This window comes from Pantherophis guttatus, chromosome 13, assembly GCF_059756535.1.
Source record: "Pantherophis guttatus breed Tessera chromosome 13, ASM5975653v1, whole genome shotgun sequence".
Taxonomy (NCBI): Eukaryota; Metazoa; Chordata; class Lepidosauria; order Squamata; family Colubridae; genus Pantherophis; species Pantherophis guttatus.
The window spans coordinates 4,304,640-4,329,810 of NC_142075.1; the positions used below are offsets into that span (position 1 = coordinate 4,304,640).

General features: G+C 43.6%; 2 protein-coding genes across 6 annotated transcripts in view; one reads left to right on the forward strand and one right to left on the reverse strand.

Annotated features, from left to right (window-relative positions):
• Positions 1–5,921, reverse strand: part of IQCH (IQ motif containing H) — a 128,152-nt gene extending 122,231 nt beyond the window's left edge. For 4 of the 5 annotated variants that reach the window (XR_015729730.1, XM_034435468.2, XM_034435466.2 and 1 more), the window contains exons 1-3: positions 5,569–5,921; positions 1,791–1,907; positions 173–270 (exon numbers count right to left, since the gene is read on the reverse strand). Coding sequence is in view for 3 of the 5 variants with exons in the window: in XM_034435468.2 (XP_034291359.2) it covers positions 173–270; positions 1,791–1,907; positions 5,569–5,619 (266 nt within the window). In the remaining 2 variants the exon portion in view is untranslated. Of the gene's footprint in view, positions 1–172; positions 271–1,790; positions 1,908–5,568 lie in introns of those variants that run through there. The other variant, XM_087877759.1, reaches the window with a different exon arrangement.
• Positions 5,922–5,937: 16 nt separating this feature from the next.
• The window catches only part of AAGAB (alpha and gamma adaptin binding protein), a 31,703-nt gene continuing 12,469 nt past the window's right edge, over positions 5,938–25,171 (forward strand). The window contains exons 1-4 of the mRNA XM_034435431.3: positions 5,938–6,062; positions 13,196–13,386; positions 16,598–16,694; positions 18,643–18,732. Coding sequence (XP_034291322.2) covers positions 5,996–6,062; positions 13,196–13,386; positions 16,598–16,694; positions 18,643–18,732 — 445 coding nt within the window. The 5' untranslated portion in view covers positions 5,938–5,995. The remainder of the gene's footprint in view (positions 6,063–13,195; positions 13,387–16,597; positions 16,695–18,642; positions 18,733–25,171) is intronic.

A 25,171-nucleotide genomic window follows, 5' to 3' on the forward strand; every position in this document is an offset into this window, starting at 1 on the left:
AAGCAAAGCTATTCAGTGTCATGTGAATTCAGTCAACTCCTTGTCCAATCCTTCCCAGGAAGCGGAAGACTTGATGTTCGGAAGTGGCTTCTGAAAACTATATTTGACTCCTTAAAAGCAGCCAAATTCTACCCTTTAAAGACATTTATCCAATCAAACTGAATGTTCTTACCATTTGGAAATTTGTCTTGAAGACGGTTTTGCATCGTCTGCTGGGAAAATAGTTAGCACTGATCTGTTCACTGCATTTAAATAGTTCTCTGCATGCTTCTGTTCAGGAATAGAGAGAAAATATGTATGTTTATCTCTTTATATATCTGCATCTCTCTCTCTCTCTCTCTCTCTCTCTCTCTCTCTCTCTCTCTCTCTCTCTTTCTTTCTTTCTCTCTCCCTCCCTCCCTCCCTAAGTAGTCCTTGATTTATGACCAGAAGTGAGCCCAACATTTCTGCTGCTAAGTGAGACATCTGTTAAGTGAATTTTGACCCAGGTTAGGACCTTTCTTGATACATTTCTAAGTGAATTAGTGTAGTTGTTAAGTTACTATCTGGATCTGGATGGGGAGGAACAGGCTCAGGCTCAACCCTTCCAAGACTGAGTGGCTGTGGCTCCCGGCATCCCGATATAGTCAGTTGACTCCATCACTGACTATTGGGGGCGAGTCGTTGGCCCCCACAGAGAGGGCTCGCAATCTGGGAGTCCTCCTGGATAGGCAGCTGTCCTTGGAGGAACATCTGACAGCTGTAACCAGGGGGACCTTTTGTCAGGTTCGACTGATCCGCCAGTTGCGGCCCTTTCTTGATCGGGATTCCCTGTGCACAGTCACTCATGCCCTCGTCACCTCTCGCCTTGACTACTGCAACGCTCTCTACATGGGGCTCCCCTTGAGGAGCACCAGGAGGCTCCAACTGGTCCAGAATGCAGCAGCGCGGGTAGTGACGGGAGCAGCCTGGCGCTCCCATGTAACACCGCTCCTGCGCGAGCTGCACTGGCTCCCAGTGGTCTTCCGGGTGCGCTTCAAGGTGTTGGTTATCACCTTTAAAGCGCTCCATGGCATAGGGCCTAGCATCTTCGAGACCGCCTGCTGCCACCGACGATCTCCCATCGACCCGTGCGCTCCCACAGAGAGGGCCTCCTCGGGGTGCCATCAGCCAAACAGTGCAGGCTGGTGACCCCCAGGGGGAGGGCCTTCTCTGTGGGGGCACCTACCCTCTGGAATCAATTGCCTCCAGAGATAAGGAGAATCCAAGACCTCGGTGCCTTCTGCCGTGCCCTTAAAACCTTCCTTTTCCAGCAAGCCGGGCTGGCCTAATTTTTTAAGTGTTTTTAAGTGTTTTGTTTATTGTTTTTAATTAATGGGGCCAAATTTATATATGTATATTTTAACTGTATTTTAATATTTGTACTTGATGTTTTTACTTGGCTGTTCACCGCCCTGAGTCCTCAGGGAGAAGGGCGGTATACAAATTCAAAATAAAATAAAATAAAATAAATAAAATACTAACAGAGTCATTAAGTGAATCTGGCTTCCCCATTCACTTTGCTTGTCAGAAGGTCGCAAAAGGTTGATCACATGACACCAGGGCATCGCAACGATCATAAATAATGAGACGGTTGTCACGCATTTGAATTTGGATCATGTGACCATTGAGATGCCACAATGGTCGTAGGTGTGAACAATGGCCATAAGTCACTTTTTTCAGCACCGTTGTAACTTCGAAAGGGTCACTAAATGAACTGTTGTAACTCAAGGACGTGTAGTTTACCACTAAAAGAGAGGCAATCCACTTACCCTCAGTCTGTTCTCTGCCTTTTCAACAACTGATTCTAGAACGTCAGTATCTGCTGTTTCCCAGTCATGGCTGAAACCTCGCAGTTCTTCCTTCAACTGTTGAAGATCTTCTTGAACCTAGAAAAGAAAGCATGCACTGAATGCACATGAATATAAATGCACCTCTGAAGTTAAGACTGAAAAGTATCAGGCTGCTTAAATCTCAGAGTCTTCTGGAATGTTACGAGTGGGAGACAAACGCTGGCATTTCAAATTACAGGGCTGGAGTTGGGATAGTGCAAGTATCACATATTCTCCAACAAGACCATTTGACAGGAAAAAAACAACCACCTCCAGGCTGGGTTCAGTGATGTCCACAAATTAAAATAACCACACACATACAATTATATCATCACACAAATGTTATTATGATCTTGCAACAGGATGCTGGAGAAAAGTGTATAAGTGTGATTGCATCATCACACCTGTCCGCATTTACCTGCTGGCCCTCTCTGCAGGTGTGCATGACCGGGTTAACATATTCAGCCACTGTTGACAAAACACCAAGGCTGAACCAACATCAAACAGCCCCATTGTGTTGCAGTGTATAATGTCAACAAGGCTACCCAATTAAGTCATGTTCTTTGGCTTAGCATGATGTGCAATTTCTTAAGTGCGTTTGATGGATTAGTGTGCTGTACCAACATAGTCTGACTCAAATACCAATGTTATTGATTTAGGCTTCAGTTCCAATAATAGGTATGACGCTCAATGAGACTTGGATATGAAGAATTCTACTGTGCAGCTGCATTCCAATATATACGGTACTTCAACTGAGAGTAAATGCCAATAAAGTTAATAATCTTGCTTCTAAACATTTTTAACTATTTAAATATTTTAACATTTCTAATCTACGCTATCACGTACCCTTATTGTTTCTTAGGAGCAACCAACCAAACTTCATTTGCAAAGAGTTTCTTCTGATTTCCCCCTCCTGCTTTATTTTATCAGACAGAAAATGCTGTTTTTTCTTTCAGCCATGCAAAGACATTTTAGCTTAAGCAATTACACAAATAGATTCCTTCCTCCAAACTGTCTTTTACAACTTCAACCATGGCAGAATTTGGGATGCAGTAAAAACAGAGTCAAATGATTTATTGCTTGCTCAGCATCCCTGACTTAACTATTTCCTGCCTGAAGGAATCTAACAAAAGCCGATAGCTAGATGCACAGGTAGTCCTTGAGTTACAACCGCAATGGAGAATGCCCATCATGGCTGTAGCCTGATTTCATGACCATTTTGTGGCAGTTGTTCAGTGAATCCCTGGTGCCACTAAGTGAATGTCTGGTCATTAAATGTGGGTGTTAAGTGAACCAATAGCTTGCTATGGGTGAGGTTTTGTAGAGAACTGGAGGTAAATGAATTTTCAGCAAAATCATTATAAAATGCAGTTAAGATACCAAACGGCCATAAATGCAGCCCAGCTGCCAAGCCCCAGAAGTGACTGCTGTTAGAATGTCAAATCCTGGTCATATGAACCTCCGCGGAGCTCTGCTGTAACTTCAGTCGCTAAGTGGCTGCTTGTAAACTGAGGATTTATATGGTTATCCATAAGCCTCTGACACTTTGGGCTTTATTTACATCTAGCTGGCAACATCTCCTGGCTAGCAGTCCATCTCTTTTTTTCCAATCCCCGTTGCTATCTGGTCAAGTAGACGTGAACCCTCAAATGCTGGTCCTTCCCTAATTTTGGTGACTTTGGTGAATTTGTGTCTGTGTGTTTTTAGCTATCCCACTACATCTTTTGTCATCTGTTTGATAAGCATCCTCTCTACCTTCATCTACTAAGAAAAATTGCTGAAAAATAGAGGACACAGACAATCCTTTCTAGTCTACTTGATAAGGTCCAGATCAGCTGGTCAACGAACTACTAGAGCCCATGAGCCTAATCCACCCTGCCATCTGTCTCTGTATGGCCTGTGAGCTAAGAATGGACAGGTGGGTAGGTAGGTGGCCTGAACCTCAGCTGAGCTCCCAAGGCGAAGGGTGAGGCTGAGTACCCAGGGCATTGGTGGCCTCCTTGCTGGCAAGCTGATGCTGTCCAACGGTCGCCGGGCTCCTTGGCCTGCAGACCTGCCAGTTGTACCTGCAGAAATGCAAGACTGGCCTCCTGAAGTGTGAACAGGCCAAAGAAAGGGAATTTCATCAATTAAAAATGTGGAAATTTGTTTTCCCCCTTGTTTAGGTTTGTTTTTTCTTTCTTGGAGTTTCTATTTTAATTTTGTGAATAAAACAAATTATTGGAAAAAAAGAACGTTCTAAGAAAAGAGTTCAGGTGCCAATGTGACATGTGATCTCTGGAACTAGTGGAACAGAGGCCTCATTTCCTTATGGTTGAGAAAAATGTCACAGCAAATGGAGCCAATTAAAGCCAAGGGGAACATAGAATTGAGTGGCTGGTACCCTGCTTGTCCACTTCATTCTCTTCAGGCGTTCTAGTAGTTATGATGCTTTGAAACAGCATCCTTTTGGAAAAGACTGTTACTGATTAACACAATCTTTAGATGTACAATTTTAGTGCATCTAAAATTGAGGAGAGTCTCTGGAACCAAGGGAACATGGGTCCTGTAACTTTTAACAGAAAGTAGGTAGATTCATTTCCCACTAGGTAAAAGCTACCTAGTTGTTTCTAGTTGCTAAGTTGTGCAGTTGTGACATGAGTGCATTGGTTTCTACTATCAGAAAATAATATATTTGTCAAGACAGGTAGGATCTTCCAAAGTTAAGTATGAAAAATTCTGAATGTCAGTCATGTGGTTTTTAAGACAAAACTCTGATTGAAAAAATAGATTTGCCCTCCTGGCCGATAATATATTTATTTATATATACATTTATTCTACATCTGTTAAAGGAATATTTCTGAAATCAAACCAAAGATAGTTCCATTGGAGACTAGTACATTGTATTTCCCATTTAGATATTTAATCAGCTCTAAGCTGCATCTCTTCTAAGCTGCATCATATTGCCAGAGTAGTCCAAAAGACAGATGACACTCAAGTTATTTTGGAAGATGCCTACTAAATCTGCTTTTTTTTCACCAGAAGGCTAAGGTTAGACATTAAAAAGGGAATACAGTAACTTCTGAGGGATCTGTAAATTATATTAAAATGGGAGAGGAAAACATTTGTTAAATCTATATGAGATACACACAAGGCAGAGAAGGGCCATGCAAAAACGCAATTAAAAGGCGGAAGGCTAGAAGGAGGCTGTGCAGCAACTGAGCATCAATTCCGTGTTTATTGCATTTTTCTTCTAAAAGCTGGCTGGGGGATTCTGGGAGTTGAAGTCCGCCAGGCTTAAAGTGGCCCAGGTTGGAGACCCCCGTTTTGTATCTCCTGCCTGATGGTAGGAGAGTAAAGAAGTGCTGACCAGGGTGTGAATCCTCCCTAAGGATTTTCCTAACTAACCAAGATTAAGGCAACAAGCCGGCTTTAGCTCAGGGCAGCCTTTCCAGATTCAAACCACCATTAAAAAAAATTTTTTTTTTAAACTTAAAAAAAAAAAATTAAAAGGGCCGAGAGGGTCGCTTTGCCAACCCAGCCACGGTCCATTTATGCAAGGCCAGCCGTGAAAGCCCCGCCCATCGTGGTTTATGCAATAGACCATGGTTAGCCAAGTTGTGGCTTAGGCTGGCCGCACTCCCTCCCCCCTGCCCCGGGGTGGGGGTGGGGGCTCTGGAGCCCATCAGGTCGGTCAGTGGCGCGAGGGGGTCCGGGGAGCCGCTTTCCTTCGACCCACCTGCACCAAGACGCAGCCCAGCTCGACCCCCGGCCCGGCCACCCCCGCCATGGCGGATCCTCCCCCTCCAGCGCACGGCAAGGCACCGGCAGCCACGTGACCTCGCCTCCTAGCAACGGGACGCGCGGCTCGGGCCCGGACCACGGGCCCCTTATGAAGGGGGGGAGGAAAAGGCCTTAGCCATGTGAACTGGACCCAAATCCGCTTTCTGCTCGCGAAAGAAAAAAGGTGTCTCTGCTTCGTCTCTCAGTTCTTCTGGGATTACGGGTTTCTTAATTTTCTGCAGCCGTTCGGTGACTTGATTCGCTTCCTTCTCTCCCTCCCCCCACCCCCGGCCAGCCGTTGTTTAAAATGGTACGGTCCGGAAAGGGCGGGGCCTGCACCGGAAAGGGAAGCGCCGGGCCCTTCAAGACCGCTGGAGTGCGCGATGGCCGTCCCGTGCGCCTTGATCACCAGCTGCGCGGCGGGCTTCCCCGGGGAGGAGCTGGTGAAACGTGAGTCGCTCCCCGGAGGCCCTTTCCCGGCTCTGGCCCTGCCCGCGGCGACAGGTGTTCCCCTCTAAGCCAAGAGCCCCTGAACATGTGCAGAGTGCAGCTGCTCTCGGCCACCAGTGAGATCCCTCATGTAGCCCTGCCAGGCCTGGACTAATCGGGATGAGCTCGGGAGGGGGCGGCCAAAGAGAGCCTGCGTGGGGAAGGGGCTGGCCGAGAAGCCAGGAGGGAGGGAGAGAGAGAGAGAGCTCTGGGCCTCCCTCCGGCCAGTCCCTCCCCCTCTCCCCCGGCCCACACCAGCCCACGGGGGGGGGGGTTGTGGCCGGACAGATAGGCCGGAATATTAGATATGTTCCCCCGCCTTGAGCTGACAGTGTATGTGCACGCACATATGTGTGCACATATGTAAAATACACACACCAGACACACACACCAGTTGCTTTGGGTGGCTAGGTGGCATTTAAATTGAATTAAAAGTTATTAAATACACAAACGGCATATTAAAGGAGGGATAAATTAATAGTAAAAGCTGTTTGTGGTTTACTATTATGTAAGGAAATCTCATTTTAATGTATGCCGATTAGTGTACATTTAAAGTGACATTAAAGTTATTCTAAAGTCTTGCTCCTACAGATTATTGGGGGTCATTAGGACCATCCTAATGAGAGGTTTATTTATTTATTTATTTATTGGTTCGATTTATATGCCGCCCTTCTCCGGAGACTCATACTTTTGTATATACCTGCTTAGTAGGGCTTTCGCCCCCCCCCCAAGCGGTGTTCTATTTTATACAAAGTCAGCTAATTGTGCCCACAATCCGGGTCCTCCTTTTACCTACCTCGGAAGGATGGAAGGCTGAGTCAACCTCGAGCCTGGTGGGATTCGAACTTGCAGTAATTGCAGGCAGCTGGTGCTACTTAAGAGCACTTTAGTCTGCTGCACCACCAAGGCTCTGTTGAGCAAGATTCCTCTTTTATGAATTTGCTTTTTTTTTTTTTTTTTTGCTTTTTAGCCAGAAAGAGATTCTTTTCTCCCCCACCCAAAGGGAGGGAAGAGAAGTGGGAGAGGAGGAACTTCCTTTTCGAGACTAGGCAGGAGGGCTGTTGGCCTTTATTGGGAAACCCATGCTGGGTTGGCTTCTGCTTCCTGCAGATCTTCCTCAAAAAGTTGTTAGGTGCTTTTTGTTCTGATAAGGAAGCTAGAGGAGCTTGGAACATGTTCAGTGCCTCACTTGGGTGGGAGGTGTGTAAATTTGATATATTTTGCCTTTGGATCCTCTAGGAGGGGTCAGTGCAAGTTTCCCGTTTCCTTCCTCCTTCCTTAAAATAAAATTCCTTATTTTTTATTGATTACAAATAAATTTGCTGAACAAAATGACTGCCAAAGAATAACAGCCCACTATTTTTGGTTGTTCAATAGCTTTTGCTATTGAAATTTCTCTTAAATCTTTGGTTGAAATGTGCTATACATTTTCAGTTTTCAGTTCCCACCTCCTAGCTCTAATCCTGCCCTATTGAAGTGTCAATTGGCACTTGTTGCCATCTTAAACATAGCAGCCTTTCAGATATTTGAAGATATCTTCACGGTCGCCCTTTCATTGCCTTTTCTACAAGCTAGTCATGCCCCTGTCTTTCAGCCATTTGGTATGGGATTTTATTTTCAAATACATCCTGTTGTGGTTACTATTGCTTGACACAATCCAGTTTGGCAGCATCAAATAAGTGTCCCAGAACTGGCACTGTTCTTCCCATCTAGTCTGATGAGCACTAAATGGTTCTACCGCTTTTGTGATCTAGAGATTATTGTTGAATTCAAACTGAGATGCTGTTCATCTTTTTAGTATAAGTAGTAGACAGCTGGCTCCATGATTAATCTGTTGAATGGTTATGGCTTCATTTTTTTTACCTTAAATGCATGAATGCTTGTGTCTTGCTTCTCTTTTAATCTTTAATCTTGCCATCCTCCTGCCAGTTATTGGTCTGATAAAGCTCCTCCATATCCTTATCCAAGCAAAGTCCAGAACTCAAGATGAAAGCTTATAGTAGTTTGCTGGAGATTCGATGTGGTGTCACTCAGGGATGAAATCCAGCAGGTTCTGACAGGTTCTGGAGAACCGATAGCGGAAATTTTGAGTAGTTCGGAGAACCGGCAAATACCACCTCTGCCTGGCCCTAGAGTGGGGTGGGAATGGAGATTTTGCAATATCTTTCTCCCAGGAGTGGGGAGAGAATGGGGATTTTGCAGTACCCTTCCCCTGCCACACCTACCAAGCCACGCCCACCAAGCCACACCATGCTCACCAAGCCACGCCCACAGAACCTGTAGCAAAATAATTTGGATTTCACCACTGGTGTCACTCCTTTGTGCTCACTAGTTACAGTTGTGCAGCAATAGATCCATTAACATCCATGCATTTTCTGAGCTAGGAGGTGGAAAGTCTCTCAAAATACATTAAGCCATTAATAGTAACTAAACATGTTCTGATATAATAAACACATAGTGGCTTTTAATGATTACTGCATTTTTCCCTGGTTATTTATAAACAACTGCTTAATCTGTTCTGAACTTAGACAGTTTCTCTTCTGTCTCAAACTGCTATATCGTTTGCGCTCAGCTTACATTACCAGATTACTTGAAACTGTTGATGAAAGAAATATATATTGCTAGTTTTTTCATGGGGAAGATAAATTAGAGAAGATAAATCTCAGGAGAGGGGTGCTCTTGAAAATCAGGGAATTAGCACTCAGTGTTTGTGAAACAGAGAGCCGGTTTGGTGTTGTGCTAAAGGCACGAGGCTAGAGATCGTGAGTTCTGGCCCCACCTTAGGGAAACATCCACCTTGGATTTGCAATGGCAAATCACTTCTGAAATCTTGCCAAGAAAGCTGCAGAGACTAGACCAGGTAAATGCTAGGTTTCAACAATGACTTGAAGGCGCACACACGCACACGCATATACATTTGTGATACCGAAGTTGTGTGGCAGTTAAGACATCCGATTTTGATCAGGGAAATCCTGGGGAAGTTCTCCTTTAACACTAGAACTTCCTGGCTGTTTTTTGAATCAGTCATGGAAGGAGGCAAGGGCAAACCATTTCTCAAAAATCTTGCCAAAAAACCTGCAGGGACTTATCCAGGCAGTCTCCAATCTCTGAGAATCAAACACAATTGAACAGAAGGAGGAAAAACCTCAGATTGAGTTAATGTCATTTTCTTTCCTCACATTTGGTTTGTGTCTTTTATTTGCTACTCTTCCTCTTTAAATAATGCCCTTAAAAAGGAAGAGACTGAGTGGCTGTGGCTCCCGGCATCCCGATATAGTCAGTTGACTCCATCACTGACTATTGGGGGCGAGTCCTTGGCCCCCACAGAGAGGGCTCGCAATCTGGGAGTCCTCCTGGATACGCAGCTGTCCTTGGAGGAACATCTGACGGCTGTAACCAGGGGGACCTTTTATCAGGTTCGCCTGATTCGCCAGTTGCGGCCCTTTCTTGATCGGGATTCCCTGTGCACAGTCACTCATGCCCTCGTCACCTCTCGCCTTGACTACTGTAATGCTCTCTACATGGGGCTCCCCTTGAGGGGCACCCGGAGGCTCCAGCTGGTCCAGAACGCAGCAGCGTGGGTAGTGATGGGAGCAGCATGGCGCTCCCATGTAACAACACTCCTGCGCGAGCTGCACTGGCTCCCAGTGGTCTTCCAGGTGCGCTTCAAGGTGTTGGTTATCACATTTAAAGTGCTCCATGGCATAGGGCCTAGATATCTTGGAGACCGCCTGCTGCTACCGACGACCTCCCAGCAACCCATGCGCTCCCACAGAGAGGGCCTCCTCGGGGTGCCATCAGCCAAACAATATAGGCTGGGGACCCCCAGGGGGAGGGCCTTCTCTGTGGGGGCACCTACCCTCTGGAATCAGTTGCCCCCAGAGATAAGGAGAATCCAAGACCTCAGTGCCTTCCGCCGTGCCCTTAAAACCCACTTTTTCCAGCAAGCCGGGCTGGCTTAGGAAGAAATTTTTTATTTTTTTTAAATGTTTAATTGGTTTGTGTTTTTTTAAATTTTTGGGCCAAATTTATATATATATTAATTGTTTTTAATATTTGTATTTCATGTTTTTAATTCTGGCTGTGCACCGCCCTGAGTCCTCAGGGAGAAGGGCGGTATATAAATTGAAAAATAAATAAATAAAATAAATAAATAAATAAAAAGAGCGTAATGAGTTTTGCACCTATGCACGTACTAAATTATTGATGTTTTCGGAAACAAGCTAAACATTTCTGTGTACTATATGAAGCAAGGATAGTGTCTGCTTGAATGACAGATTTTCCTTTCTTTGCACGAGTCTCATAGAAAAAAAACCCTACCGAGGTCATAGATATATAATTTTTATAGAATCCTCAGGTTGAAAGGGACGTGAGAGATACCCCAGTCCAACTCCCTTCCCAGTGCAGCAACTCTTAGATCATCCTGGACAAATGGCTGTCCCAACTTTTTCTTGAAAACCTCTAGTGGTAGAGACTCCACCACTTCAGAAGGAAGGATGATGTTCACCTGTTGAATAGCTCTCATAGCGAGGAAATTCCTCTATATTTCCCGTTTCAGTCTCTCACTTTTTCAGTCTCTCACTATTCCTCCATTGGCTCTTATCTTTGGGGGCTGTGGGGAATAAATCCTTCTTCCCTGTGACAATCTAATTTCCAATTTAAATATTGGAAGACTGAGATCATGTCTCCCCATAACCCCTTTTCTTCTGGTTGAACATTGTTTTGTTGTTTTTAACCATTTAAGTCGTGTCTGACTTTTGGTGGCTTTGTAGGCAATTCCTCTCCATGCTACCCTCTCAAGCGCAGCTTCTTTCAATTGCTGCATATTCAACTTTACATCAGATTTGATATGATCAAGCCAGCGAGGTCTTTGCTTGCCCCGTCGTCTTGTTCTACCAACCATTCCGAGCATTGTTGCCTTCTGCAATGAATTTGCACGCATGACATGGCCAAAGTAAACCAGACGTAGAGTTATGACTTTATCTTCTAGGATATTTCTGGTTTTATACGATTTAACACCTCTCTGTTAGTTACTATGGCTGTCCATGGTATACGCAGTAATTTACCCCAGCACCACAGTTCAAAAGCATCAATTCTTCTTGGATCAGCCATTCTTAGTGTCCAACTCTCACATCCCCATGCATCATTATTGCTCTAACGGTGGAACATACCCAGGTCCTTTTAACTGTTCTTCATAAGACTGAACTTCCAGGCCCTTTATCGCTCTTTCCAGTTTCTCAGCATCCTTCTTGCACTGGGCTGACCAGAATTAGGTCCCGTATTAGGGTGTGGTCTCATCAGTGCAGTGTAGAGCAGAACTAGCACTTTCCACAGTTTTGACATTAATACGCCCTATTAATGCAACCCAAAACTGCATTGGCACTTTTGGCAGTTGTGGCACATTGCTTTGTACTTATGCAGAAGGATTTGTGGTTCATTCCACCAGGTGGCTCTCCAGGCACACCAAGACTGTGTTTGCAGACCGCTGGCCGTGGAACCATGGAACTGGGATTGTCTTAAAAGTGCTAACCCTGTTCTCCAAAACACCTGGGCTCAGGACAAGGAAAGCTTATCAAAGAGAGATCCAACCTAGAATTAAGGAGAAATTTCCTGACAGTGCAAACAATTAATCAGTGGAATGGCTTCTCTCCAGAAATCATGGGTGTTTTCAATAAGAGATTGAAGATCCATTTAACTGGGATGGTATAAGCTCCTGCCTTGAACTGTTGGTTGGACTAGAAGACCTCCAAGGTCCCTTCCATCTCTGTTATTCTGTTATTCTTTCAATGGCTAAGCGACTGATCATAATTCGAGAATTACCAGTCTAGTAAATGTTAATGAAGTTCATGTACACTGATATTAACAAAGGAGATGTCAAACCTGGTCAGCTAAGGATGCGTGAGTGACAGAGAATTGATCCCTGGCATCCTCTTGTTGGCAAAGGAGATTTATTTATTTTATTTATTTATTATTTCAATTTCTATACTGCCCTACTCCCGAAGGACTCGGGGCGGTGCACAGCCAGACAATAAAAACACATCCATACAAAATTTAAAAGTAGAATAAAATCAAATTAAATAGTTTTGGCTCCGACAAATGGAGCAGGATTGCATGTCGTTAACTGTTGCACAACTCAGAGGTACCACTGGAAGTGCCTGACTGGAGATTCGCCCTCTAACTCAATTTGGCTCTTAAGGAAAAGTGTTGGGCTGAAGCAGCTGTTACCTTTTTTATTTCACACATCTGTGCATTCCAGAGGTGTTCCTCTGCCTCGGATTGTGGGGAGGGGTATGCAGATGTGGGGCCACCTGTTTCATTGCTGGGAGCCGGCATGTAAGCGAGCTGGCATGTGCTCTATGAAAACACAAACCATCAAAAGTTAGCTTGGGAGGCCTGCCGAAAGATTGCGATTGCCAAATGCGTCAGTTGATTCTCTCTCTCTCTCTCCCCCAAAACTTTTTGTATGTGAAACCGCAGGCCTGCCCGAAAGTTGGAATTATCACAAATTAAAGTGAGCAGTTCTCCCACGACACGACAGTTTCCCAACCCACTATTTTTGTCATTATGGCGGGTTTGGGGAAGGACTTTTTTGGGTGGGTGGCACATAAGCTTGAAAGCCTATCCGAAAATGGGTACGTTCTCTGGAGCCAGATATAGAAAGGTGTCATTATCGTGCGAGGGCTGGGCGAGAGTTGTACCTCTCTGGTTCTGCGGGGAATTTCCCAAGGCCCGGCCATCTGAGCAAAACGGTCCCAAGATTCTGGACGATAAAACGGGTGTATTTTTACACCCTCGTGTGGGTTGCAAGGGGAAGCCTATTTATACTAACTGCTTAGCTAGCTGGCTCAACTAACTTCTCATGGGCAGCTGGTAAAAGTAGATGAAAGTTAGTTCTTGGGAACAACATATTGTGAAGGAGAGGATGGAGGTGGAGATCCACCACAATTCTGCCCAGCCCATGAAGCGTTTCAAGGATCAACCTAAAACCAGGCGAGGGGATTTTTTTTTCCAGATGTGAGTCTCCTTTTCCTTTCCTTTCCTCCCAGGGTCTCTTCCTTGTCTGGTTATTTAGGTCTCTTTGTTGTCTCTTGCAGGGATCACCGGAGAAGAAGAGCTTCCGGAGCACATTGCCGTAGAGAGCGGAGCTCGGTTTTACCCCTGGACGATAGACAATAAATATTACTCGGCTGCCATCCATCTCTGCGTGGTGGCAAACGTGTTTCAGGTGACGACGGAAATTGTCGAGTCCGTTCAGGCTTTCCTGTTCTACTTCGACAGCACCACAGTGAGTGTTGCCCTGCAGTTTGGGATGTAGAGTAGCATAGCGTAGCATAGCAGAATTGGAAGGGATCTTGGAGGTCATCCAATCCAACCCCCACCCCCGATGGACATTCTGGTTCAGAAACTATAAGGGCAGGAGTGAAATCCAGCAGGTTCTGACAGGTTCTGGAGAACTAGTAGCGGAAATTTTGAATAATTCGGAGAACCGGCAAATACCACCTCTGGCTGGCCCCAGAGTGGGGAGGGAATGGAGATTTTGCAATATCCTTCCCCTGCCACGCCCACCAAGCCATATCCACAGAACCGGTAGTAAAAAAATTTGGATTCCACCACTGTATAGGGGTTGTTCTGCCATCTGTGACCTGTAATGTTCATTGAACTGATGAATGTATTACAAGTATAAAGCACCCTCTGCTTTCAAATCAATTCATTGTTTGGAGAGTGACTTCATCTGTTTGTGGGTGGGAAATTTTGGAAGTTTCTGGAAGATATCTGGAAGTTCATGGAAGTCCAGATATCTAAAAGTTGCTAAGGTTGGGAAATTCTGGTTTTCATGAAAAGATACGCATTGGCATACATTATTCTTCAAAACTTTCTGAGGATTTATTGAGATTTGTAGGATGTTACTGATTGTAGAGCTTTCACTACTTAGCATAACTTTGGTCTCCATGGTATGAAGAGGGAGGGTGGTTGGTGGTTCAGGGCTGGGACTGGGAGGCCCAGGTTCTAGTCCCTTCTCAGCTACAGACACTCCTTGGGTCACTTTGGGTCAGACTCTCCTAATCCAACCTACCCCGTCATCTTGTTGCAGAAAAAAAAGATAGGAGAAACACAGACCTCCTGAATGAAGGATGGGATAGTTTCTATCAAATGTATAAAATTGTGAAATCTACTTGCTTAGATTAAAGTTGCATTCCGTTGTGGTGGCTTTGATACTATTCTTCCTCCACATAAAAGCATCTAAATGTAAACAATGCCTAAAAATTACATGTGTATGATGGGTGGGCGTGGCCAACTCGATGTCACTCACGTTGAGGGGCACCTCACAGGCCTCTACTCACCCCTCCCCTCCCAGCCACTCCTTGCCTCCCCGCCCGGGCTCCTTAGGGCCCCAACGGGAAGCAGTAGTTGGAGCTAAGCAGCCACCCCGAGAAAGAGTTGGCAAAACAGCTCAGTTCAAATTGGATCTCACCAAGAAGGAGGCCCAGCAGAAGCACCTCACTGAGGACTAGGAGCATAGGCTTTCCAAGCAGAGGGAAGACCTGGGGAAGTGCAAGGCCAGGTACCGGCGCCTGGAGGCTCAGCAGGCTGAGATGGTCAGCCAGTTCCAGGCCATGATGCAGTCCCACTGGAACAAGGCCCTCCGGCTCTTCACCACCAACGGTGCTTCCCTCCAGCCTTCACCCAAAGCCCCACACCAGAGACCGAAGCAGATCCCAAGTCGGAATTTCTGCCCCCCTCCGACCCACACAAAAAGACCCCGAAGGGGGAGACTCTCTGCAGCAACACAAACGTTCATTGCACCTCTTCCAGGGGCCGTAGTTTGAGAATCCCTGATTTAGCGCAATATAAAAAAATGCAAATAATTTTTCTGCGGACCACCAAAATTTTCTTACGGACCGCCAGTGGTCCAAGGACCACCAGTTGGTGACCGCGGTTGTAGTCCAGGGGTCTCCAACCTTGGCAACTTTAAGCCTGGAGGACTTAAAGTTTAAGCTTTGCTGGCTGGGGAATTCTGGGAGTTGGAAGTCCTCCAGGCTTAAAGTTGCCAAGATTGGAGACCCCTCCTCTAGGCTTTCCTTCTGTAGAGAGAAGGACCACCTGACATCCTAATTGGCGATTCTCTATCTAGACCTCTCTGTTTTCTCTCCTTAGCAGGACAGGAGAGCCTTTCTCAGTTATTTGCAACTCCTTGATAGTCCCCGAGTAGTGGCAATTAAAGGAGAAGAGGAAAGCAATGGAATCAGGAATTTCAGAACAAGCCACCTTCGGTTCCAACTCTCTTTTCTTCCTTGGAGAAAGCTAGTTTAGTGGCTTGGCTTAGAATTACGGACAAATCTCACTCCATGCCTATCCTGGAGTGGTTGTGCTTTTTACACTCTCCTCGAAGTTCAATAGTAATAGCTTGCTCTCTAGTGATGGTTTGTAAATTATGAAACCTTTAAGTAGGCAAAATCATCTTGTACTAGATGGCAACTGTTCAACTGTGCAGTGTGTTTAGACTCCTGGACAACAACTCTGCACCGTGCCTTTATTCCTTGGTTGGTTAAGAGGGTCTAAGAGTCCTACAGTAGTGGCCAAAATTGTGGAAACCTTTTGGGAAAAGTGTATTTTTGAGGTTTGATGGCTAATAGCACCACTTTTTTGGGGGGGGGGGAGTTTCAAGATGATTCTATTCCACTGCTGGAATGGCCTGGGAATAGCCCAGACTTTCACCCAATTGAAAATTTATGGAGCCGACTTAAGAAACTTATTAGTCAGAAGCGACCCAGCAATAAAACCCAGTTAATAGAAGCCATCCTTCAATCTTGGTTTCACATTAGAACAGCTGCAGAAGTAAAAGACTTGGTTCACTCCATGGGAAGATGTTGTAAGGCTGTTATTAATGCTAAGTATGAATAACCCAACTAAGTATTAACTGACGTAGTGGTAATTTTTGTATAGCTCATTTTTTCTATGGTGATAATTTTTGTATATCTTGTTTTTTTTATGTGTTTCACTTTTCTTCTTTATACTGTAACTGCTATTCTAATAGCAAATCCTTCATAAAAGTTATTGCATTATGTTCTTGATTAAATTATCTTTCCATTGATATATAATTTTATGGTACTACTCCCCAAAAAAGTGGTGTTATTAGCTAGTTTTAGAAAATACACTTTTTCCAAAAGGTTTCCACAATTTTGGCCATTACCGTAATAGTTGATGCTCGCCTATAGATGTCAAATTTGCAGATTTTATGTGAAGTTCCAACTCCTTCTCTCCTCCAAACCAGCTTCCAACAGGGTCATTACACCAGGTTCTTGTCCCTTCTCAGCCACAGACATCTTGGGTCACTTTTTGACCTAAAGCTTAAGGTGGCTGATTTCCCTTCAAACCTTTCTGCTTCCTAAGATTTCCTTTTTATAAGGATTTTTATAGAACCGGATATGCTTTTGCTTGTAACACTCCATAAAGCCTGCAGTGAAGAAGCCAGCTCTTTGTATCTCCTTTTACAGATATCTGGGCTGGATAGCATCTCTCAGTGGCTTTCTCTTATAGAAAACTGGCTCCCGGGAGTGATGATCTTGGTCTGTGACAGAGTCTCTGAAAATGGTAAGGTGATGACAAACTCTGGTTAAGTTGTGAAGCTTGACTGAAGCAACAGAGGGAGCAGCTTGGCTTGGAAAGGCCATATTTTCAAAATCTGAAGCTGAGACTTGGCCAGCTCTGTGGTTTTGGAGAATTGCTAGACTCCACAGGCTGCTTCCTGGGTTACAATTCCTCAGTGCTGGTCTTAGGCCAGCTAAGCAACTGCAGACACCAGGGTTATCTCAACATCCCAAGATGGTGGAACGGTTCCCCAATTGAATTATTGTTTTTAAAGAACGACCACGTTTACCTGAAAGAAAATTGACCAAAAAAAAAAAAAAAGGAAAACATTTGATAAATATAAGCCAACATTCTCTGCAATGACCAGCTTCTCACCCTGTCAACCAATAGGAGTCTCTGGAGGCTGGGGACAACAAAAAACATCACTTCCTGTCTCACCGGGAGTTGGGAAGTGGGCTGTTTCAGGCCTCTGGAGGGCCTCCGAGGGAGTCGGGAAGGCTGTTTTCGCCCTCCCCAGATGCATAGAGAGGATCTGGAGCCAGGTGAGAAAGAAAAATGGGCCTTCCCCACCCCCCAGGCCCTCTGGAGGCAGAAAACAGCCTGCTTCCCTACTTCTGGTGGGCCCAGAAGGCCCGAAAATCAGCAGAGCTGAGCTGGCGTGCCCACTGATATGGCTACGTGTGCCACAGGTTCGCCATCACGGATGTAGGTTTTCCCGCGGAATGGGAGTAGTCTTGGCCTAGTGACCTGATTTGGGACCGGAATTTCCATCACTAAGTGAAAGATCATCAGGTGAAACATCACACACCACACTCTACATGGCAGATGGCAGTCTTGGCAGTCCCAAATTGCGGTTGTTAGGATAAGATTGTGCCATTGTTTGGCAAGGATTGTAGTCTTCTCCTGCCCTGCTATGCTCACCTCCACTTGAACTCCCCCACCCATCAGTCTCCCCCATCTCTACCCTTTTCGCTGTCTTGCACTCATCCGCGTGGCCATTGCCCCTCACCAGGGCTCGGTCCCTTGTGAGGCCTTCTTCCCAAGGCTGTGCAAATTTTGGGGGAAAGTCTGCACGTGCCCAGCAGCAGTCTTGTGCAGCACCAAGCTGGGAGCACCTGGTCAGCAGTTGGAGGAGGAAAAGAGCGAAGGTGGAAGGGGCAGCGGGGAGGAGCAGGGCCGAGTGGAGCACAGGATGGCCAAAAGGGCAGAGATGGAGAAATAGGCCTCCCTGTTTGTCCCAAAGCTGTTTTTTCAAGAGGCAACTGGATTTTCTGGTTATTCTTTGAAGACTTTTCACTTCTCATCCAAGAAGCTTCTTCAGCTCTGACTGGATGGTGGGGAATAGAAGGATTTGTATTCCTTGCAGACAGCTGGTCCTTTGCATCCTTTTAGAGGGTCGTTGAGGCCACCTGGATGTCCTCAGGGTCACTTGAGTAGTGCTAATGGTTCCTTTAGTCTGCAATTTTTTCTGGAAACCTCCAAGTGCTTCAAGGACCCTCTAAAAGGATGCAAATGACCAGCTGTCCGCAAGGAATACAAATCCTTCCATTCCCCACCATCCAGTCAGAACTGAGGAAACTTCTTGGATGAGAAGCGAAACGTCTTCAAAAGAAAAACCAAGAAAGTCCAGTTGCCTCCTGAAAAAACACCTTTGGGACAACTGTAACCTGGATGACTGAGACTCTCTACAGCCTTTTAGGCCTTCCTGTTCATTTCCAGTTTATTTTCACCTTTCCAGTTTAGCAGATCACCCTAGAGTTACCTGTTGCATTTTTCCTCTGTCCAGCGACAGCGTTCCCACGCTGAACAGATTGTCCACATGCAGCCTTCCCCAGAACGTTCCAAGAGTTTTCAGCCGTGCATCCCATCCAGGGAGTTTTCTCCCACCAGTGCCCAGAGCGGTGGGAGCCCTTCCTGGCAAAAAACCCTGCCTTTCCTCTCCTCTTTGTAGGCATCAGCCGGCAGAAGGCCCAAGAGTGGTGCATCAAGCACAGCTTTGAGCTGGTGGAGCTCAGCCCAGAGGAGCTTCCGGATGAGGACGGTGAGTTTTGGCCTTTGCCTCCTGCCCGCAGCGACTTTCAAGCGGTTCGGTTTCTTTGGGGTCATCAGCAAGTTTCGTCCCTGCCAGGAAAATGCCCGTCTTTCTGCCGGAAGCATGGCTTTTTCTCCCCCCTGAATCAAGTGGGGTTGCTGCGTCACAGGCAGTCGGAGACCGTGGTTTGGGATGTGTGCGAGGGTCTCCACAGGGTGTGGTCGACAAAAATCGAGCTGGTAGCCACAACGATGTGGTTGCAATTCTTTTTTTTTTTTATGTGCACTGCGCATAAGAAAGAGGCGGAGCGTCTCACACACCCTTGTGGCTGCCAGCTCAACTTTTTTAAAAACAGCCCTGGATGTGTGGATCGGGACGTAACAAATCCAGTCTCTCTCAGTGTCTGCCTGTCCAGACCTTTTTTTTAAAAAAAAAAATGCATATCTATTCCGTTCACCACATTGGCTCAGGAGCTGAGCGTTTTGGCGTGGCTCTTTCTGACTTCCAAAACGGTTGAGATCATCTTTGCAAGAGAGAGAGAGAGAGGAATGGAGGGAGGGCCAGATGTTGGAAGGGGACCGGAAATGCTTTCCTGCACTGCCTCCATCAGTCCCCTTAGTGAGAGGTGTAGGGTGCTTAAGTTGCTCCACAGAACTTGGTCCTTCAAGATGCTTCTTCCTGGTTTCTGTGTCATTCACACCACATCTGTAAAAATTGTGGATCATAGCACTTTTTCTCATAGAAGCTCCTGGATATAGGCAGCCTTGCAAATCCGGATTTCTTTTTTTTTTTTATTGCAAAAGTTTTACAATTACATTTTCACCCCACTTTTCCCCCCCCCAACCCACCCCTCCCTCCCCACCCTAACCCCCCCAACCCCCCCCTGACCCACCCCCTCTGACTTCCACAGAATATAATCCCATCAAAATCCCCTTTTTTTTTAATAAAAAACTTGAACCCCTCAAACCCCCTATAATTTTTTCTCTCTTCACAATTCATACATTTCTATTTCTATATAACTTTCAATGAAAAACAATTTGATACTTCCTAACTTGGTATTTTTTTTGCACATAATCTATCCATTTTTTCCATTCCCATTCATAAGTCTCTTGTGAGCGATCTTTTAAATATGCTGAAATCTTCGCCATCTCCGCAAAACTGGCCATCTTGAAAGTCCATTCTTCAATAGTGGGTAAGGCTTCATTTTTCCAATATTTACCTATCAGTAATCTCGCTGCTGTTATCATGTACAATATCAACTTAGTTTCATCCAATGTAAAACCCTTTACTATACCCAATAAAAACAATTGTGGAGAAAATTGAATTTTTTTCTTCAAAACATTCTGCATAACCCACCATATTTTTATCCAAAAAGCCTTGACTTTCTTGCAATTCCACCAAACATGATAATATGTAGCATCTAGACTATCACATCTCCAACATTTTGGCTGAACATTAGGATACATACAGGATAATTTCTTGGGATCTAAATGCCATCTGTAAAACATTTTATAAAAATTTTCCCTCAAATTCTGCAATTGCATAAATTTAACATTCTGAACCCATATTTTCTCCCATGTTTCCAACATCACTGGTTCTGCAAAATTCTGTGCCCATTTAATCATACAATCTTTAACCAATTCAGTTTCTGAATCCCTTTCTAATAAAACATTGTATAGCCTTTTAATATGCATTGGACCTTTCTCTTTTATATGTCTAACCAATTCTTCCTCATGCAACATAATACCAGTTTTTTGGTCCTCTTTCCATCTCTGTTGAAGTTGATTATATTGTAACCAGGTTAAGTTAATCCCTTCATCCAACAGTGTCTCTAATGTCTTTAGTTGCCATCTGCCCGCATCTGTAAAAAGAACTTCTTTATATAAAAACCCCCCGAGTGACATTATATTTGTATTCCACATAATATGACCAAGATCCAACCATAACGGTATTTTGTAATCCCATTTAAATCGGTGCTTCTTCCAAACTCTCAACAAATCTCTAAGTATATGACTTTTGAACACTTTATCCACTTTATTTTCATAAAATAAGTAAGCGTGCCAACCAAAATCCAGGTCAAAGCTTTCTATGTTCAATATTCCAGTCTTTTTCCTTCCAAACCAATCGCTTGCTTGAGTCAAAGCTGCTGCTTCATAATATATCTGTAGGTTTGGAAGTTTAAGGCCTCCCCTCTCTGGAGCAGCTTGCATAATTTTTAGTTTCACTCTCGGTTTTTTCTCATTCCAAACAAACTTATTCACTCCACTTTGCCATTCTTTCAGTTGTTTATCACTTTTAAGCACCGGAATCATTTGAAACAAAAAAAGAAATCTTGGCAAAATGTTCATCTTAACTGCTGCTATTCTTCCAAGTAACGAGAGCTGCAGCTTTTTCCAAGTCTCCATATCTTTTCGTACATCTCGCCATAACACCTCATAATTGTTTTGAAATAATTTCATATTTGATTCTGCCACCTGAATTCCTAAATATTTAACCTTTGGTACAATCTCAAAACCTGCCATCCTTTCAAGTTCATATTTTCGATCTTGTGTCATATTTTTAACTATCATCTTAGTTTTTTTCTGGTTCAGTCTAAATCCTGAAACTGTACCATAATCTTTTATAATGTCTTTCATCTGGATTATTGATTCCATCGGCTGTGAAAGGGTAACAACCAGGTCATCTGCAAATGCCCTTAGTCTGTAATCCTCTTGCCTTATCACTATACCTTTCAAGCTGTGCGAGTCCCGTATTGTATTCAACAAGACTTCTAGTGTTAAAATAAATAACAAAGGGGATAACGGACAACCTTGTCTTGTTCCTTTCTCAATATTAAAATCTGTTGTTAAATTTCCATTAATAATAATCTGTGCCTTTTGCTCTTGGTAGATTGCTGATACCGCTTGTATAAATTGATCCCCAAAGTCCATCTTTTTCAAAGTCTTTAATAGAAAATTCCAATCCACTCTGTCAAAGGCCTTCTCCGCATCCAAAAAAACCAGCACTGCAGGGATCTGTTTATTCTTCTCAAGATATTCCAATAAATCTATAACTTGCCTTACATTGTCCTTCATATATCTACCCTCTATAAATCCCGCTTGATCATCATGAATCACCTTTTGAATTACTGGCATCAACCTGTTGGCTAGTACTTTTGCATAAATTTTATAATCATTATTCAGAAGAGATATTGGTCTATAATTCTCCGGTTTTTTAGGACCTGCTTGCTCTTTTGGTATCAAAGAAATATAAGCTGTTTTCCATGATGGGGGTATTTTACCCCCTTGTTGTATATTACAAAATAAGTCTCTAAGTTGTTCCACCATTTCTGCTTGCAAAATTTTATAATACACTGCAGTCAATCCATCTGTTCCCGGAGCTTTGGCAGTTTTCAGTTGTTTAATTGCTGCAATTATTTCCTCCACTGTTATAGGATGATTCATTCTTTCCTTTTGTTGATTAGTAACTTTTGTAACTCTTTTGTTTTCTAAATATTTTTCTATAAGTCCATTCTGTATATCATCTTTAGCATATAGTTTAGTATAATAATCTACAAACGCTTCTTTAATTAATTTTTGTTGATGAATTTCTTTCCCTCCAGTATCAATACAGTCGATAGTCCGCATACTCTGTTTCTTCCTTAATGTATAAGCCAGCCATCTGCCCGGCTTGTTGGCATTACAGAATGTATTATGCTTTGCGTATTGTAAGTTTGTTGCAACTTGATCCGCCATAAGCATTTGGAATTGATCTTTCAATAGTTTTATAGCTCCACGTATTCTTTCATCTGCTGGATTTTTGATAAGTAACTGTTCTTTTTTCTTTATCTCTGCTTCAATTTCTAATCTTTTCTTTTGTCTATTCAGTTTATGTTTAGAATTCATATGAATGAGTACCCCTCTCATATACGCTTTACTTGCATCCCAGACAATTTCAATAGGGGTACCCTTGTTCATATTAATTTCAAAAAATTCTTTCATCTGCTTCTTAAGTTCTATTATATTTTTTTCATATCTAAATAAATTTTCATTTAATCTCCATGATCTTCTCTCAATTTTCCCAATCTCAATTTCTATCCATACTGAGCTGTGGTCAGATAAAGTTCTTGGAAAGATTTTAGTTCTTTTTGTTTTAACAAGTAAATCATTTGATAATAAAATAAAAAAAATCCTTGAAAAGGATCTGTGTCTATCAGAAAAAAAAGTATAGTCCAAGTCTTTTGAATTGTGTATTCTCCAAACATCTTTTAATTCCAGATCTTCTTTCATGTCAAAAAAAGTTTGTGGTAGTCTAATCCTAGACTTCGCCAGACTTATTTTATCTAGTTTAGAGTCAATTATTCCATTCCAGTCTCCCATGATCAAAATAGATCTATAATCCCACTGCAATATTTTAGTATGCAAAATTTTATAAAAGTGATCCTGTTGTTGGTTAGGAGCATAAATTCCAATCACAAGAATTTGACCATGTACAGTATGCAGTTCAATTGCTACAAACCTACCACCTTCATCCATATAGGCAGCCTTGCAAATCCGGATTTCTGTTTAGACACGTCTCTCTCCTCCTGCTCTATCTGCCTGTCTGTCTATCATTACCTATCTCTGTGTCTGTCTGTCTGGCTCTCTCTCTCTCTCTCTCTCTCTATCTATCTATCTATCTATCTATCATCCATCCTATCTATCTATCTATCTATCTATCTATCTATCTATCTATCTATCTATCTATCATCTATCCTACCTACATATCCACCCACCCACCCACCCACCTACCAATCTACTATCCATCCATCCATCCATCCATCCATCCATCCATCCATCCATCCATCCAATTTATTGGCTGCCCACCCTACCCAGGATAACTCTGAGTGGCTTACAATATTTATATTGGTGCCTTTTCAATTTTTTCAAAAAGCTTTTCAAAGTTTTTCAAAAAAAAATTCAAAAATGCTTGAAGGCCAAATTTTCATATTTAATGTTTGAATGTTTTGTATGTTTGCTTTTATGATTATGCCGCCCAGAGTCACTTGATCGTGAGATGGACGGTATATGCATTTAATAAATAAAAAATAAATATATAAATGTGGAGTGTTGCTGTCTGTGCCCTGGGAAGTCTGGGTTTGGGCTGCTGCATCAAGAGCTGTAAAGAGAGGTTTTGTTTCTTTATTACATGGGTGTAGTGGCGAAATAGTGTAGTATTTCTTGAGCTATTTCCTGATAGATCAGAGGTCTTCAAACTTGGCCGCTTTAAGACTTGTGGACTTCAACTCCCAGAATTCTCCAGCCAGCATAGCATAGCATAGCATAGCATAGCATAGCATAGCATACCTATACTGGCTGGAGAATTCTGGGAGTTGAAGTCCACAAGTCTTAAAGCGGCCAAGTTTGAAGACCTCTGTGATAGATATTTGAGAGATTAGGCAAGAAATCTCTGACTCCCTTAGTGGCATAAACAACCTCTTATTTCTTCCATCTCAGATTTAAACAGATAAGAGGGCTTGTCACAAACTCAGTTCCAGTCCAGAAATACATCCTTAGGCTCAGAAGAGGCTGTCATTTTATTTTAGTTTTGCATCTTTCACCCCCGAAGCTGGTTGGTATTTTTAGGATTCTAACAAAAAAAAAAAAAGAGTAATCTGTTCCTGCCTAGTCATTTCTTATAAGAATTTCCCTTTTAAAATATGCCAAGGCTTCGTTTGAAACTTGTATCGTGTGGCAGGCCTTCAAGGTGATATAACAGTTTTTATTCTTTGGGTTGGATCGTCATTTTGATAGTTTTGTTTGAGTCATCCGCCTGAGGAGATCACAGCTTTCTAAAGTTGCAGAAAAGGCTGGAGGGTTTTTTTTTTAAACTACATGTAGTCCTCAACTTAAGACCACAATTGAGGCCAAAATTTCTGTTGGTAAGCGAGACAGTTGCTAAGCTAATTTTGTCCCATTTTACTACCTGTCTTGCCACCGTTGTTAAGTGAATCAACATCAGCTGTTAAGATAGTAACACGGTTGTTCAGTGAATCTGGCTTCCAGAAGGTCGCAAAGAGTGATCACACGGCCTCACCAGGACACTGAAACGGTCATAAATAGGAGTCAGTTGCCAAGCATCCGAATTTTGATCACATAACCATGGGGAAACTGCAACGGTCGTAAGTGTGAAAAATGGTCATAAGTCATAAATTTGAACGGTCACTAAGTAAACTGTTGTAAGTCGAAAACTACCTTGATTTCATGGTTGAGTGGGGATAGCTGTGAAGAATTTGGCAATCCTCCTTAAGGCCATTTTACATGAGGAATTTCTCTTTCCCAAAATAGTCAGCGTGGGGCCCCTTGTTCTGTTTGAGCCTTAGATCAGTGGAGCTTGCAAAGGTTTGGTTATTTCATTTATTTATTTTGCTGAGTATGGAATTCCATCCTTGGTTCGCGGACTATCAGAAAGATTTTCCCCAGAATCTGCA